The following is an 18,011-nucleotide window of genomic DNA, read 5'->3' on the forward strand; positions in this document are numbered from 1 at the left end:
GAATGAGGTCTAATTTCTAACTTTTCCAACACCAAAGATACCAACCACCCTTTGTTATTCTTTCTCCATAGGTCCAAAGTAGGAAATATTTTCATTTATCAAACTTTTATTTATTTTTTAGTAGGTACCAGGGATTGAACCCAGGACCCCATACATGGGGAGCAAGTGCCCAACCATTGAGCTACATATGCTCCCCAAACGGTTTTTAAATAACGAAGCTTCCTTTTTCAATTTTTCCTCTAAATGATAAAGTTTATGACAGCATGAGGAATTTAATTTGATTCCAGCTAAAATCAAATTAATTTTTGCATTTTAGGTAGCCAACCTAATATTTTACTTCCAGTCCACCTATTAAGTTTTTTTGAAACTTTAGAAATAGCCTGTGGACATGTTCAAGATATAGGTTTGAGGGTGAGTGGTCTGGATAAAGGCTTTCATTTTAGAAATGAAGTACATGAGACCTAGTGAGGTTGTGACAATGCTCTAGCAAGGAACAAGGAATAAAGTCAGAATCAGCACTTGTCTCTTATTTTTGAACAAGGTTTCCTTTAACTGCTAGTCCAGGGCATATATTGTTATTGATTATTGTTTCAGAATGCAGATACAAGTTTTCCCAAATTCTAATTTTTGCTTGAAAACTAAATTTTATCACTGGCAAGAAATACCATAGTTTCTTGAGATGATGTTGCACATTTTTGAGGAAATGTCTGCCAAATACTCAAGACTAAATATAACTATATGTGTGTGGGAAAGATTCTAAGGTGGCTCTCATAGTCCACTCCCATTATTTATGCTATTGCGATTCCCTCTCCTTGCATGTGGGTAGGACCTGCGATTGCTTTTAACTAATATGGCAAAGGTGACAGGATGCACATGATTGTGTGCAGATGGATTATGTTACACAGCCCTTCTTGCTGAGGACACTCCCTCTCTCGCGGGCTTTGAGGCAGCAAGCAGCCACATAAGGAGAGTGCATGTGGCAAGGAACTGAGGCCAGCCTCCAGGTGAAAAGAGCAAGAAACTGAGGGCCTTGGTTCAGTGACCTACAAAGAACTGAGTGCTGCCAACAACCACGTGAGCTTGGAAGCAGATCATTCCCCAGTCAAATCGCAAATGATACTATGACCCTAGCTGACACTTTGACTGCTCCCTTATGAGACTCTGAAGCAGAGGACCCAGTTATACCATGCCCTGATGCTTGACCCACAGAATTTGGGAGATAGTAAGTGTGTATTATCTTAGGCTGCTAAATTTATGGTAGTATTGTTACACAGCAATAAATAACATACCCAGAGTTTAAAAAATATTTATATACTTATATCCATCCACCCATCCATGTATTTTAAATATATACTTAAAAAATGGAAGTACTGCCTTACAGCAACAGTTTTCCAAGTGTAGTTCACAAACCCTTGAGGTTCCCCAGGACTTTTTCAGGGGTCTGTGAGGTTAAAACTACTGTCATAAGAACTCTAAGACATTTGCCTTTTTCACTTTGACATCCCCACTGGTAATGCAGAAGCAATGGTGGGTAAAATTGCCAGTGCATTTGTATGAATTAAAGCAGTGGCACCAAATAGTACTAGCCATTTTTGTACTTAGTTCCTCCAGCTATTAATCTGGATGACATTTTCTGATGTTCATTATGTTTCTACTAGAATGGTGGCTAGTTATGATAGCCCAGAATTCTAACCACATATTATACTATCCAATGTATCCCTGAGCTAACTCTGTAGAGTTTCAGAAACACTTACAGCTTTAGGCGGGCTTTGAACAATAATAGCACTAGACGAAGATTTAGATTCCTGATGAGATCTAGGTGAAGATGCAACCGGATCTGGTGCTGGGTTTGTGTTTTGTTGACTCACAGGCTTGGAGGCATCAGGAACACCTGCGTTTTAAAAGTGTACAATATATTGAATATATTTCTATATAATGAATTGCATCAAAATATTTCACCTTGAAATTAAAATAGCACAATAATATTGTATGTACCTTGACTGAGTATCTCATTCTTTACTCCCTTTGAAGATGAGCTGGAGTTACCTCTGTTCAAAATATCTATAAAAAGCACATATTTTTAAAAAATGCATTTTCAGCATGAAATATATATTAATATAATAGAAAAAAAATTCCAAAAATATATCCATATACAACCTATAACTGAGTCATCTTTCTTTCCTTTAATGGTGATAGAGTTGTAAATAGACCCGGGTTCCTGTGATTCAAAATCAAACCCTTTCACAACACTCATGTTTCATCCACACCCCCCAAAAACCTGAAGTTTCATTACAGGCAAGCTGATTAGATTACCTGTACCATTTCTCTTGAGTTCTGAAAGGGAAACTATCAGAGATTGTAGGCTAAATTGAATTGCCTTGAGGGGTTTCAAATCTACCACTACACCAGTAGTCAATCTGAGGCTGACATGATCTTCTGGATCAGTATAAGGTTCCTCACTATCGCAACCATGTGAACACTAAAACTTCTAAGTTAATGAGGAATTAAACTAAAGTTTGGGAGAGTAAAGATATGGCTAAAATTGCTGGTCAGGGAAAGGTAAAAAGCACACACACAAAAACTTCAAAATTTTTCCTTTCCCCCTCCTAGTAGAAAAGAACCAGATCTCATCAAATAATTCTTTAAAGTAAAAGGGACAGGGAAGCAGACTTGGCCCAGTGGTTAGGGTGTCCGTCTACCACATGGGAGGTCCGCGGTTGAAACCCCGGGCCTCCATGACCCGTGTGGACCTGGTCATACGCAGTGCTGATGTGCGCAAGGAGTGCCGTGCCACACGGGTGCCCCTGCGTAAGGGAGCCCCATGCACAAGGAGTGCACCCCATAAGGGGAGCCGCCCAGCGTGAAAGAAAGTGCAGCCTGCCCAGGAATGGCGCCGCACACACGGAGAGCTGACACAGCAAGATGACACAACAAAAAGACACACAGATTCCCATGCTGCTGACAACAACAGAGGCGGATAAAGAAGAACACGCAGCAAATAGACCCAGAGAACAGACAACTGGGGCAGGAAGGGAGAAGGGGAGAGAAATAAATAAAATAAATACTTAAAAAAAATAAAGGGTCACACAAGTGAGGTTGTTCTCTGATAATGGAAAAGCAGAGTTCTATGACTAAGCACTGCACAAGTCTTTTAGGATAAAAAATCTGCTCAAATAACTTGATAATGTTTACATTCAGAAATTCAAGATAACTATTTACTCAAGTCATTAAAGAGCTATTCCTACAGTACTTTTTTGTGGCTGTACTCTCCATCAAACACAAGTTTTACCCCACTTCTGGTGATAAATGCTTACTTGAAATGGCTGGTTTTGAACTTGATATCTCTCCAACAAAAATCAATTCATCATCATCTTCATCTTCAATTTCTTCTACTTTCTTCTGCCAAGGTTCCAGTTCTTCTTCTTCACATTCCATAAAAAGTTCTGCCATTTTTGAATTACCTAATTTTCAAAGGACAGAAGCAAACTTTATTTTCAAAAAGAAAAGTAAATAATCCTAATAGCAATAGTACAGAGTAGCAACAATAAGAAACTCATAGTTCACTCTCTAAGATCAGAACTAATAAACTTTATCTAGCTAGTGGACAGCAGTAGCTATTTACAACAGCCAATAAATTTGAGGAACGATCAAATCCAATCAAAGTGAGCTTCAGTCATATGACTGGAATATGATTATATCTACAAAAAGGACCATATCTAACCATTATCTGAAAAAGAAAACTACACTAACAAAAAGGAGATAAAATAAGAATAAGAAGCAAAAGATAGAAGATATATTAGAAAAACAGAACCAGATTAGGAATACTAGGCATAAAGCAAAGCAGGGATAAGGTACTAGTCTGAAAATAGGGGAAAATGAGGTTTATTTCATTCCTTGTTTCTCACTTGAAGAAATGACCCAAAAACCATAATGTCAATACTACCAGTTTACAAGTTCTAACAAAGCACACAGAGTCCTAGGAAGCACTTTAGAGGCTCACTCTTTAAAATATGAATGGACAACCAATGAACATCAGAAATTAGAGGAAAATCTCCAATGTGAAAGACAAAGCAATAAAACAGACTAAAGGATCTTAATGAAAGCACAATATGGAGGGCAGGAGAAAATATTAAAGAAAAGTAAATTACCATCTTTAGAGAAAGAGAGACACACACAAGAATGTTACAGTGAAGACAAGACTGTTAGAAAATCAATTTGAAAGGTACAACATTCACCTAATAAAAGTCCCAGAAAAAAATAGAGGAAAAGAAGAGTGTAGGTTATTAAAGGAATAATACAAGAAAATTCCCCAGTTCTAAATGACATAAATGTCCATACTGAAAGGGTTCACAAGCACAATGAGCAAGAAAAAAACCCTACAGTAGAGGGACCTATCATTAAACTCAGAATGCTGAGGATAAAGAGAATATCCTAAACTCTGTCACAGAGAAAAAGAGGGGCTGAAGTAAAGAGCAGAGGAGGGGGAAACGGACTTTGGCCCAGTGGTTAGGGCGTCCGCCTACCATATGGGAGGTCCGCGGTTCAAACCCCGGGCCTCCTTGACCCATGTGGAGCTGGCCATGCGCAGTGCTGACGCGCGCCAGGAGTGCCGTGCCACGCAAGGGTGTCCCCCGCGTGGGGGAGCCCCACGCGCAAGGAGTGTGCCCATGAGGAAAGCCGCCCAGCGTGAAAAGAAAGAGCAGCCTGCCCAGGAATGGCGCTGCCCACACTTCCTGTGCCGCTGATGACAACAGAAGCGCACAAAGAAACAAGACGCAGCAAATAGACACCAAGAACAGACAACCAGGGGAGGGGGGGAAATTAAATAAATAAATCTTTTTTAAAAAAAAAAAAGAGCAGAGGAGGAAGGGAGGGAGAGAAAGAAAAGAAAGTATGCTTTCAAAATTCTTAGTAAAAGTAATTTTCAGCCTAGAATTCTACACCCAGTTAAGCTTTTTATCAAGCATGAGGGTAGAAAAAAAGCCAACAGCATCATACAAGATTTACCTCCAATCCACCCTTTCTTCCCAGGAAGCTATTACAGAATTCACCAAAATATGAGACTTAATAAAGAAGGAGGAATACAGGGGATGTAGAAAACATGGCATTCGCCACAATACAAAGACAAAGGAGAGTCCCTGGACATTAGCTGTTCAGTAGGCCTAGATCAACCAGCCAGAGCACAGCAGAACACTGCTCCCAGGAGGAATGTCTCCAGGAGACAAAAAAAAAAATTGTTATACCATCTGACAAGTTGACAAATTTTACTTTGCAGAAAATTGAATTAAGGAGCTACAGAAGGGTGTTGGCAGACTTGGCTAAAGATTTTAGTAAAACTTAGCAAAATTTTAAAAAAGAATATTATTATTTGCAGAAAATATTTTTAAAAAGAAAAAAAGGAAATATATCCATAGTATAGTACATTAATACCATATTACTATGCTCATTCGTGAACAATATATATTATGGTCACCATGAAAAATTAAGATATATTGGGAGATGCTTGGAAGGAAGGTAAGTGTAAGTATGCTAAAATCCTTATTTTACTCGATAGAAAATCATTAGATAATGGCTAATACTGATGTTTCAAGAGACAGCAATATATGTATATGTGTATATAAATACAGAATATGGAAATAATTAAACACACATGTACATGCACATATATTCTGGCACACTTAAAGAAACTGTGGTTATGAGAAGTAGGTATAGCTCAGTGGTTGTGCTTCCCATGTATAAGGTCCCGTATTCAATTTCTGGCCCTGGCATCTCCAAATAATAATAATAATGACGATAAAGAAAAAAAAGAAACGGTGGTTATGTAAATTGAAGCCATTTCAGATGGTCTGATGCTTTAAACTGTATGTGTATTGTTTTGGTTAAAAAGAACAGGTGCTGAGGGAGGACTTCAACTAAAGTAATAGCAAAGGGATGCATACAAGGGGTATTAGATAAACAAAGTGAGATGGTGGAGGGGGGTGGGCAACTAAAAAAAAAACAAAACAAAAGACTCTAGGTTTTTGGCTTAGACAATGATATTCTTAATTTATTTTTATATACAGTAATTTCTAAATGTAATTTTACTCTACTAAAATAATGCCATGTTGACTTTTGACTCAAAATTAAGACAATGCAGGAAGCGGACTTGGTGCAATGGATAGGGCATCCATCTACCACATGGGAGGTCCGCGGTTCAAACCCCGGGTCTCCTTGACCTGTGTGGAGCTGGCCCATGCGCAGTGCTGATGCATGCAAGGAGTGCCCTGCCACGCAGTGGTGCCCCGTGTAGGGGAGCCCCACGTGCAAGGAGTGTGCCCTGTAAAGAAAGCCGCCCAGGGCGAAAGAAAGTGCAGCCTGCCCAGGAATGGCGCTGCACACACGGAGAGCTGACGCAGCAAGATGACGCAATAAAAAGAGATACAGATTCCCGTGCCACTGACAACAGCAGAAAGTGGACAAAAAGAAGAACATGCAGCAAATGGACACAGAGAACAGACAACTGGGGCGGAGGGGGGGGGAGGGGAGAGACATAAATAAATCTTAAAAAAAAAAGTATATGATAGCATATATAGTACAATCTTGTTTTTTTATTTACATTTAAAAAAATATTTTATTTACTTTTAAGAGATACATAGATTACATAAAATGTTATGTTAGATCTGGTTTTGAAATAATTTTTTTGTCTATAGTTAAAAAGTTTGATTACTTATACCAAACTGGTAATAGTAATCTCAGAGGATGAGGAAACATTTCATTTTTAGTTTACTGACATTTTTATTATTTGTTTACTATGAAAACATGTTACTTTAATGATTTTAAGTATTTTTGTTTTTAAGAAAATGTGCCCAACTCTGTCCCTCTCACCTTTTTTTCCTGATGCAAAGTTATCAGTACAGAAGTCATACATACTAGTATCAATTGAAGCAGCAATACTTACTTTTTGGTTGACAAAGGTCGTCGTCGTCGTCCATCAAGTTGCAGGGTTGACTTCCCTTAAATTGTGACCTAAGACCCAACACATGGTATCAGTCAATTTTATGAGTCACTTTAAGTAGCACAAAATATTGAAATATGAAACTTGGGCTTTAGAAATCTTTGGATCTAATTTTGATCTCCAACAAACTCACCATGGGACCACAAAGTAGCAAGTTAGGTCTCAGTTTTCTTCCCTATAAAATAAAGATAGTATTAGAATATATTTTGCTAAATTAAATGTATTTTTCCTATAAAAAAGCTCACTTTTTGAGTGCAACAAGTTTGATAAAAACATGTAATTCACTTTTCATATGTAAATGTAATTATTAGTAAAAGAACACACGTGTTTTAATATACTTTTCATTTTAAATCAGTTTTATTGAGATATATTCATGTACCATACAATCTATCCAAAGTATATAATCAATAGCTTTTAGCATAATCAGAGTGTTGTGCATTCATCATAGATAGTACATTTTTAGTTTTATTTTTTTGGTTTCTTATCAAATCTAAATGAAAGGACAAGAACATTAGTTGGATATATTTCATCATAGATTAATTCACTCAAAAAAATAACTACATTGATTGCCTTCTATAAGCTAGGTAATATACTAACTTTCAGGGAATAAACAAAGATGAATAAGACATGGTCCTTGCCTTCATTAGTTTATAATAGAGTAATCTACAGTTCTTTAGGCTTTTAAAAAAGTTGTTATAGCAAATCTTATATAAAAAACATTTAAATTATTTAAAACAGGAATTTGTATTTCAGGATCTCATGTACATAAACTATATATTTTACAAAATAAACACACTCAAAAAACTATTTCAGCTATAAAACAGTGTCAAAAACTAGACATCAGAAATCTAAATTAGGACACACAGAGCTAATTCAATCTTCATATTTGTCTTTATCCTCACACTGGCAAAAGCAAGTCTCCTGCTTTTTCTAATTCCAAATCTTTAGAATTAGTCCAAAGGGAAAAAATTATTTAACTCCATAAGAAGTTACTGGTATAAATGTTTGGATTATTATTACAAGAGGCTCTAATGAATTTTTTGTTTAAGTAAATTTACCTAGATCTGTGGTCTGACTATTCAGATCTCTTTAACACAGTTGTTTGATTAGTTATGACTTGTTCCTATACTAGAATTAGTGTAATGCCTATGTCAAGCAGATAAATACATGAGAATTCTTGATCTGCATTGAGTATCAACTGCTACCAAAAATACAAAATAGGGAAGCGGACTTGGCCCAGTGGTTAGGGTGTCCGTCTACCACATGGGAGGTTCACGGTTCAAACCCCGGGCCTCCTTGACCCGTGTGGAGATGGCCCATGCGCAGTGCTGATGCGCACAAGGAGTGTCGTGCCACGCAGGGGTGTCCCCCTACGCCACGCGCAAGGAGTGTGCCCAGTAAGGAGAGTTACCCAGCGCGAAAGAAAGTGCAGCCTGCCTAAGAATGGCGCCACCCACATTAAGAGCTGACACAACAAGATGATGCAACAAAAAAAGAAACACAGATTCCCATGCCGTTGACAACAGAAGCAGAAACAGACATAGAAATCAGACAACTGCGGGGTGGGGAGGAAGGGGAGAAAAATAAATAAATAAATAAATCTTAAAAATAAAAAGAAATCAGAGACACATTAAAAAAATACAAAATATTTTTTTAAGTCACAACTGCACAGCTTATGAGACTCATAAATATTTTTACTAAATGATCATATAAAATATTTATTGGCACAATCATTCCAAAAGTGATACTAAATTTACAAACAGCCTATATAAACAAGTCATATCCACTGCCTATAACTATGGAGATGGCTTTTGAGGCTCATAGCAGCCACCAAGGAGCCTCAATTGGTACATGCATAAACAATGGAAAAAGTCAGAAATTCTCAGAAGCCACTAGAACTACAACTTCAGTCTAAAGCTGTGTTATCCAATAAGGTAGTCACTAGCCACATGAGGCTACTTAAATTTAAATTCAGGAAGTGGATCTGGCCCAACGGACAAGTCGTCCGCCTACCACATGCGAGGTTCAAACCCAGGGCCTCCTGACCCGTGTGATGAGCTGGCCCACATACAGTGCTGATGCACGCAAGGAGTGCCCTGCCACCCAAGGGTGTCCCCGCGTAGGTGAGCCCCACGCACAAGGAGTGCACCCTGTAAGGAGAGCCACCCAGTGCAAAAAAAAGCCATTAAAATAAATTCATTAAATTTTAAAATTCAGCTCCTCAGTCACATTAGTCACAGTTCAAATACTTAAGGCCTAAGTAGCTAGTGGCTACTTTATTGGACAATGCAAATACAGACTATTCCTACTGGACAATGCTGGTCTAACATTATTACCATATTTAGCTCCATTTTAAAAATGAGTATTTTTGTGATGTATATATATTTTAAAAAAGACAATTTACAAAAATAATGGGGGTGGGGGTGGGGAGTGGGTTATATGGGAACCTCTTATGTTTTTTAATGTAACATTCTTTGTGATCTATTAACTTTAACAAAAAAAAGTATTAAAAAATGAATAAAATTTAATTGATTCCTTTAGAGTCTCAGTCATTAAAACCCTCCAAAATTATCACCACAAAAAGCCTTCAAGTCACCGCTTCCGAGTTTTGGTGGCAAGGCAAGGAATTCTATGGGAGATTAAAGCAGCTATCAGAGAAGTGGACTATCCAGCAAAGACCAGCAGTGAGACTCTTAAAGCTCTTATATTAACAATGCCAGAGGTCTCTAGGTTCCTCAATCAGAGTTGGCTCCAAAATAGGCAGAAGAGGGAAGCAGATGTAGTTCAAGCTATTGGGCTCCCACCTACCACGGGGGGGGGGGGGGGGGGAGGCGGGGGTTCCCGGGTTCGGTTCCTGGAGCCTCCTGGTGAAGGTAAATTGGCCTGTGACACAAGATGACATAGTGGAAGACATACAACAACCAGGGACCTGAGGTGTCTTAAATGATTAAATGACTGAGTGCCTCTCTCCCATTTTGCAGAGGTCCCAGGATCAGTTCCCCGTGCCTCCCAAAGAGAAGATAAGAAAAGACAAGAAGACACAGAAGAGCACCCAGTGAATGGACAGAGAGCAGACAGGGAGTGCAGGTAGCGGGGGGTAAATAAAAACAAAATAAATCTAAAAAAAAAAAAAGGCAGAAAAGGAAAGAACTCTCCACTTGAGCTACTGACTCAGGTAGAGACTCACTGTTCCTCAGGGGGAAAAATGATTTCCAAGTATCAAATTTATGAAAGGCCTCTTGGAACACAACATACATTTGCTGGAGATTGCATGTGTAAATAATAATGACTACAGTTTTTCAAATTTTGGTCTCAGCTTTTACATATCTAAAATTCAACTATCTTTTAAAAGATTTCATTCTATTAAAAACATTTTTTAAATTAATAGATTAAAATGTTTAAAACTTTAAATTTTATGTACATTTTACCACAATAAAGACATCTTTTTTTAAAAAATGGACATCATACTGACTAGGATGGCTATAATCAAAGACAGCTAACAACTACTGCCAAGGATTTGAAGAAATTGGAACCTTCATACACTGATGTAAAATGCTGCAGTCACTTTGGACATCAGTATCAGTTCCTCAAAAAGTTAAATATAGTTACCATAAGAACTAACAATTCCACATCTAGAAATATATCAAGAGAATGAAAACATGTCCACACAAAAAATTGTCCATGAATGTGCACAGCATTGTAAATGGCCAAAAAGTAGAAAACCAAATGCCCATTAATTGACAAATAGACAAAAATATGATATATCTATGAGTGCTATACAGCCATAAAAATGAGTGAAGTACTGATACATGCTACAATATGGATGAACCTTGAGAACTTTATCCTAAGTGAAAGAGGCCAGTCGAAAAGACCACATATTGTATGATTTCATTTACATGGAATGTCCAGGAGAAGGCAAATATCAAACAGTCAGAAATTAGAGTAGTGTTTGCCTAGGGCTGAAGGTCTGGAGGGAAATAAGGAGTGACTACTAATGGTTATGGGGCTTCTTTCTGGGATGATGAAAATGTTCTACAATTGAGTGTAGTGATGATGGTTGTACAATTCTAGGAATATACTAAAAAATATTGAATAGTACACTTTAAATGGGTGAACTGCATTGTATGTGAATAAAGCTGTTAAAAATAAGATGTTAGAATATAAAACTAGCAGTAATGAAGTCACAAAGCGGAGAAAGACTGTCTAAGAAAGAAGCGAACAAAGAGAAATACAAAGCCACAAAATTTCTGGGGTAGAGAAAGAAGGTGGGTAGGGGTAATGAGACATTCAAGTCCTGATACCATTTAAGGACCCGAAGTAGCCATGCTTGAAGCAAATCATCCAGCAAGGCTTTTCAGTTAAGAGCAAATAATTTTTCATTTTTTAACTCACAGACCAAACCCGAAAACAATAAAGCCAAAACTTTTAAGTTCACATTTTTTAAAAACAAATCTTTGCAAACAAAGAGAATCCCTTGGATGAAGGTCTCCTGTGCTTGCAAAAGCTGGTTCACGTTGATGTTTTTCCTCTCAAATTTCTCCTTAAAAGTATTAAAACTTGAGATAAGTTGAGAGGAACTCCCTCGATCTCTAGAATAGACTAAAACCTCAGAATGAGATAATTTTTTCCATCTCATTAAGTAAAACCTGCAAAACTCACTGTTAGAAAATTGTGTATCCAACTCCACGTTTCTCCTTACGGCTCTTCTCTTCTAGACAATAACAGGATGAAGCACGGATTTCTAGGATAAAGTAGGAAAGGCCCTTGGCAAAACGAGGGTGTGACCATGGAATGATCGGTCACTTGGGTGTGTGTGGGAGGGAACCTGGGCTTCAAAGTTCGGAACCCCCTTTGGTCTGAGGAGACTTGGGGGTGGGCAGATTTTCATCAAATATCGGCATCAAACGTACAAAAGACCAAAGGGAGTTGCCGCCAGAAAGAAAAGCCAAAAAACCAAGCTGGGGATAGAAATGAGCAAAGGCCGGGCGGGGGAGGTGAGGTGAGAAGGCGTGGGCAGTGGTCCGCGGGACCCTGGCCACCGAATCGGCCGCGGAGAGGCGAGGGTTCTATGATTCCTCCCCATCCTGGACCGACGCAAGATGGAGGCCCACCAAACGCCGACCGCGAATCCGGCCCCCTCCCCCGCGCTCTGGCCGCTCCTGACGACCCGCGCCGACAGCAAGACACTCAGCCCGCCGCCCTGGGATTGGGGCGGTGGCGGCTGCCTTCAGATCCAGGCGGCCGCTGTTTCGGCGCGGCGCAGGTGGGGGCGGGAGCCGCTTACCGTGAGCAGAGCGGATCCGCCTGAGTGGGTCTCTGAGGAGGAGGAGAAAGAGGAGGAGGAAAGGGAGGAGCGCGAAAACGTGAGGCGGCGGTGGCGGCAGCAGCGGTGGCGGCGGCAGCGGCGGCGGCGGCGGCGGCGGCGGCGGCGGCGGCGGCGGCGGCGGCGGCGGCGGCCGCGGCGGCGATGCCAACCGCGGTGGCTCCCAGCGTGGAATGAGCGCCTCCGCGGAGGGAGGGGTATATAAGGCTGCGCGCTGCCTCACGGGTAGACGCCGGACCGCCCCTTGCTCATCCGGGTTCCTTTTCTAACCGTCACCCAGAATTGGGGCGGGCGCCAGGCCGGGTGGGGGCGGGGCTGGGCGTGCAGACGCAGACATGTGCTCATCTTCACAGACCCTAGACTTTTCGGGCCGTAAGCCGTGGGCGCGGGTGAGGGACCTGCTCCGCTGCAGGTCTCCTCAGCTAGCGCGCGGTCGGACCCCGGGTTACAGCTCCGAAGTCGGAGTCTGCTCACCATGTCTGACGACATGGAAACGTGAATTCTGGGTCCTCCCTGTGTGTAACATCTAGAGGCACTATTGGAAAAAAAGAAAAGAAAAATGTACCCGAGCACGAAGACAAAACCCAAATAAGTAAAAAGAATAAAGTCAAGTTACTGAAGTAATTGGTTTTAGACACTTGGGTTTGCTTGCATCTCCTTGTTATTCCTAACTGCCACATGGATGCCAATAATTTTAAAATGTTAAGAAACACATTTATGAGAAAAACACTTGTGAAGACACCACCTGCATAAACATTTTCTAAACACTGTGTTCTGGACTGTAAAGAAAGTTTCCTTTCCCAATTTTCCTCACAAAGTCTGTGGCATTATTAGTCCAGCTCTCAAATGTTACCCATACTTGAAATCTTGCCTTTCTCCATCATTAACACACATAAATCCAGTCAGCCACTGAATCTTTCCTTTTTGAACTAAGTTCTTTCTCATCTAGACTGCCCCGGGCTTTTTTCCCCAGGTATTTATCACTGTGGTAACCCTATTGATTACCATTCCCAGTTGAATTTTCCCAAAACGCTACTAGGATCATCCCTAGAGAAAGGTAATCTGTATGTGCATGAGGTAGTCCACTTGGCTTCCCTTTTGCTTCTGATCCTGAAATTGAGCTTTAGGGGAAAAGACAGAATAATCAAAATAACAAACACGGAAAATTAAGTTTCAAGATCTTGGAGCATCCCTACTTTTGGGCAGAGGGATAAGAAAGACCACGTGCACCCTTCTTTGGCGCCCGCCATTAGCAAATTTAAAAATCGCGCATCAACCGGAGCGCGCGCGCGCTTTTTCCTCTAGCAGGAATTTAAAACCGGTAACTGTTGCAGCCTTCTCACCTCCTTCTTGGCGCCGGTGGGAAAGTTAAAATACAAATCTCCCGCCCCTGTATGGGAACTTTTCCCCAGTTCTAGCGGTTAGACCCTATAAAGCCCAACCCACTCGTTCTGCCTTGCTCAAGCCGGCACAAATCTGTTGGTGCCCACACTTCCCCAGTAGTCAATTGTGCAATAAAATTTCACTCGATTTTTCTTGGTGTGTGGAGTGTCCCAAGCCTCCACATCGACCTTAAATTAGGAGGGAGGGTTGCTTCAGAGGGATGATCAGAAAACATGTATAAACAAAAAAATTCTAATTTGTTCTTTTTTTTTCATGAAAATTATAATTGTCAAGAAGATCGGAAAACTCTGGTAAGCACATTTTCTCTCAAAGGAAAACCTACATAAGAAGCCAAATTATAGCGAAAGGATTCCTGGTGAGAACTGAATAAGCATATGAAAAATAGTTTGGTTGCTTTTGGCTACTCTACCCTTAAAACCCCTTCTCTAGCTTCTAGAAAATCACTCTTGATTCTCTTGACTTACTGGCAATTTCTTCTCATATGTTTTCTTCACCGCAGACATTAAATGAGGGTTTAATCCTGTATAGCACTTTTAATTTTTTCTTTGCTGTTTAAAAATTGAGATAAGTTCATATAACACAAAATTCACTATTTTCAAGTGGTTTTTAGTATACTTGAGATACTGTGCTAAAATCACCACTATCCAGTTGAAGATGTCCATCACTGCAAAAAGAAACCCCATACCTGTTAGTAGTCACTTCCAATTTCCCCTCTTGCCACCCCCTAGCAACCATTAATCTACGTTGTGTTTATATGGATTTGCCTATTCTGGACAGTTCATATAATTGGAATCACACAATATATGGTCTTTCTTGTCTTCCTTTCACCAAGCATAATGTTTTTGAGGTTCATCCATATGTTAGCATATATTAGCCCTTCATTCTTTTTTATGGCTGCATACTATTCTATTGTATGAATATACCACATTTTGTTTATCTGTTCATCAGTTGATAGGCATTTGGATTGTTTTCATTTTTAACTATTATAAATAATACTGCTATGAATATTGCTGTACAAGTTTTGTGAACATACGCTTTTTTAAAAAAGATTTATTTTATTTATTTATTTCTCCCCATCCCTTCATTGTTTGCATTTACTGTGTCTATTTGATGTGTGCTGGTCTTCCTTTTAGGAGGCACTGGAACTGAACCTGGAATCTCTGATGTGGGAGGGAGGCACCTAGTCACTTGTGCCACCTATTCTTCCTGCTTTATTGAATCTCTCATTATGTTTTCCTTGTGTCTACCTGCTTTATTGGGTCTCTCATTATGTTTTCCTTGTGTCTCTTGTTGCATCAGCTCACTGTGCCTGCACATCACTTCAGATCACTGTCTTGCTCGTCTTCTTTAGGAGGCACAGGGAACTGAACCTGGAACCTCCCATGTGGTAGGCGGGAGCTCAGTCACTTGAGCCACATCTGCTTCTGTGAACATGTTTTTTTTTTACTCTCTTGCGGCTTTATGCTTGCTCTGTCCATTTGCTGTGTGTTCTGCTGCATCTGTATTTTATTGTTATGTATTTATTTCCCCCCCTTCGACTTGCTTATTGTCTGCTCTCTGTGTCCATTCGCTGCGCATTCTTCTGCATTTTTGCTTGTCAGCCTTTTTATTGTGCCACCTTGCCAAGTCGACTCTCAGTGGCGCTTTCGGGCTGGCGGCACTCCGTGGTGTTTGTGGGCTGCCAGCTCTCCACAGCGTGCAGGCGAGCCTGCCTTCACAAGGAGGCCCCGGGACGTGAACCCAGGGCCTCCCATATGGTAGATGGGAGCCCAACTGATTGAGCCACTGCCACTTCCCATGAACATACGTTTTTAATTCTCTTGGGTATATACCTAGGAGTGGAATTGCTGAGAAATTGTTTGCCAAGGCAGCTGTGCTATTTTACTTTCCCACCAGCAGTGGAGAGAAGCCCTTTCAAATTAAACTAATTACACAGCTTCCTCTTTACTGTGAAGAGCCATGTGAACAGTTAAGGTTCCATTTCTATATAGGAGGGGCTTAATGGACATCATCTAGTTGGAAGTAGATCTTAGAGCTTTCCCTTTACGTAAGAATGGGAAACAGTGAATTTTGCATACCAATGGAGATTAGAGACCTAAAAGGCAAGATGATGGAGATTATGAAAAATTAAACATTGCTCCACCCTAAATTACCCCTTTGGCAGGGACATTATAAGGGAAGCCCTTATATCACTCTAAGACTGGTGGGTTGCAGAAAGTAGTTGAACAAGAAAAGAGACGAAAACTGTTTCTCTACTTCTCCTGAGTCTCTATATTGACTTTGTAGAGAACTTTTACAGACTTATATTCAAATGGGAAAAAAATCATTCCAAAATCAAGTAGAAAAAGATGTAATGTTACATAATTTGGGGGACAGTCTTGGTCCCAATTTCCTCCACTGGCTAAAAAGTCCATTTCAAAACAAAATGATGACCTCGAGAAAGAAGTTTATCTGCTACACTTCTACCTGACTCCTTTTCCATGTTTATCCCACAACCCTCAACATACAATTGCCCTGGAAACTCAAGCTTCCCCTTGCCTTTCTATGGCGTGTGCCAGAGCTTGCTTTCTCCAGACAGTGCCTCCTTCTATGGCCTTATACACTTATACCCTGCCCTAATTCTTCTCTCAAATGCTACCTGCCCTTAGGCATAATACTCAGGACTTGCTCTTTATAGATAGCTATGGTGACTAATAGTTCTACTCTTAAAGAATAATTTACACAGGAAAGTGTGGTGAATCTTAGCAGTAGAGACTTTCAGTTTAAAAGAAGCATTTTATTAATTCATCTTATGGAAATCTACCATATACCCATCTGTGATGGTTAGGCTAAAGTGTCAGCCCAGGTGGGTAATTGTGCCCAGTATTTTGGCCAAGCAAGCAATGGACTAATTGTAACACAAGGACATTTGTTGACTTTAGTCACCAGTGAGTTTACTGCATAGATTACATCTATATCAATCAGGGAGATTGCCGTCAGCAATGGGTGACGCTTTATCTAATCAGTTGAATGACTTAAAAGGGGAAGTGATTTCAGCATTCAGAAAGAATTTTCCAGTTCGTCTTTGGACAGCTAACATCTCCTGGAAATTCATAAATGACCTTCATTGGACCTTCACTGGAGTCCCTGGTTTGCAGCCTGCCTGCAGAACCTGGACTTGTGCATCCCCATGGTCACGCGAGAGAGACTCTTGTAAAATCTCGCACTATTGACAGATATCTCCTGTTGATTCTGTTTCCCTAGAGAACACTCACTAAAACAGCTTGGTATCAGGAGTGGTTCTTGAGGAACAGAGTCTTAAACATGGGACATCTGAGGTGGTTCTGGGAGTTTTGCAATTGGCTCTCTACTCTAATTGGACTCAAGGTTACTAATGACTCCCTTTTCAATAATGAAGAGGCTGCTAACAGTCTATGGCATGAATTGGCAACAGAGATATGCAAAATATCATCACTGGATTCCCCTGCTTCCATGCTTGTAAGAAGCAAGGATAAGGGTGAGAGTGTTTTCAACACCTTGACAGAATTTTGTGGAGTCAAAAGGTATAATGATGTTGGCTGGCTCCTCCTAGAAACTCTGAACACACTTAGAGAAGAAAGAGATGAGCTAAAGTCTTCAAATTTGAAACTTAAATTCTGCACAAATGATGTGAAAGTTTCTATGTGTGCTCTGGAAGAAAATCTCATCTCCAATAACCATAGGCTTAAGATATGTGAGACCCAAACTCAGACACTCATTGTTCGAGTAGCAGAGTTACAAAGGAAACTAAAATCTCAACCCTGCAGGGATTCTGCAGTTAAAGTGAAGGCATTGGTTAGAAAGGAGTGGAACCCAGAGGACTGGGATGGAGACATTTGGGATGATGATAATATCGGTGGGGACATTCTGCTGAGACTTTACCAGATAAACCTGCGATGACCTGCCCTATGGAGACCACACCTTGTCAACCTTGTATCATCTAGTCTCCAGCCTGCCCCTGGGAGTCCCGACCTCCTCCCAGCCCTGAGATGGGTACCAGCCAAACTGAAGCCTGCACTGCCTAGCCTCTGGTCTGTCCTGAGGAGTCTGGACCTCCTCCCAGCCCTGAGGCACGTACCAGCCAAATTCCAGCATGCACTGCCAAGCCACCACTCTGCCCTGAGGAATCTGTCTTCCAACCCCAGCCCGAAGAGATTAATCCTGTCTCACCAGAAGAAAATGCAAAGGAATGCCCTGAGGTCAATAGCTTGCAAGACATTTTTAATCTTTCTCCTTACCCACCCTCACCAGTCCTCTTGTCTTTGAAACCTA

The 18,011-nt window shown here is 40.6% G+C and overlaps 1 protein-coding gene across 2 annotated transcripts in view; it reads right to left on the bottom strand.

Moving 5' to 3' along the window:
* Positions 1-12,521, bottom strand: part of ZNF280C (zinc finger protein 280C) — a 49,962-nt gene extending 37,441 nt beyond the window's left edge. The window contains exons 1-7 of one of the 2 annotated variants that reach the window (XM_058292256.1): positions 12,279-12,492; positions 11,654-11,735; positions 7,128-7,169; positions 6,938-7,005; positions 3,315-3,461; positions 1,996-2,061; positions 1,755-1,891 (exon numbers count right to left, since the gene is read on the bottom strand). In XM_058292256.1, coding sequence (XP_058148239.1) covers positions 1,755-1,891; positions 1,996-2,061; positions 3,315-3,461; positions 6,938-6,971 — 384 coding nt within the window. In that variant the 5' untranslated portion in view covers positions 6,972-7,005; positions 7,128-7,169; positions 11,654-11,735; positions 12,279-12,492. Of the gene's footprint in view, positions 1-1,754; positions 1,892-1,995; positions 2,062-3,314; positions 3,462-6,937; positions 7,006-7,127; positions 7,170-11,653; positions 11,736-12,278 lie in introns of both variants that reach the window. The other variant, XM_058292254.2, reaches the window with a different exon arrangement.
* Positions 12,522-18,011: the final 5,490 nt, after the last annotated feature.

Source organism: Dasypus novemcinctus, chromosome X (assembly GCF_030445035.2).
Source record: "Dasypus novemcinctus isolate mDasNov1 chromosome X, mDasNov1.1.hap2, whole genome shotgun sequence".
Lineage (NCBI taxonomy): Eukaryota > Metazoa > Chordata > Mammalia > Cingulata > Dasypodidae > Dasypus > Dasypus novemcinctus.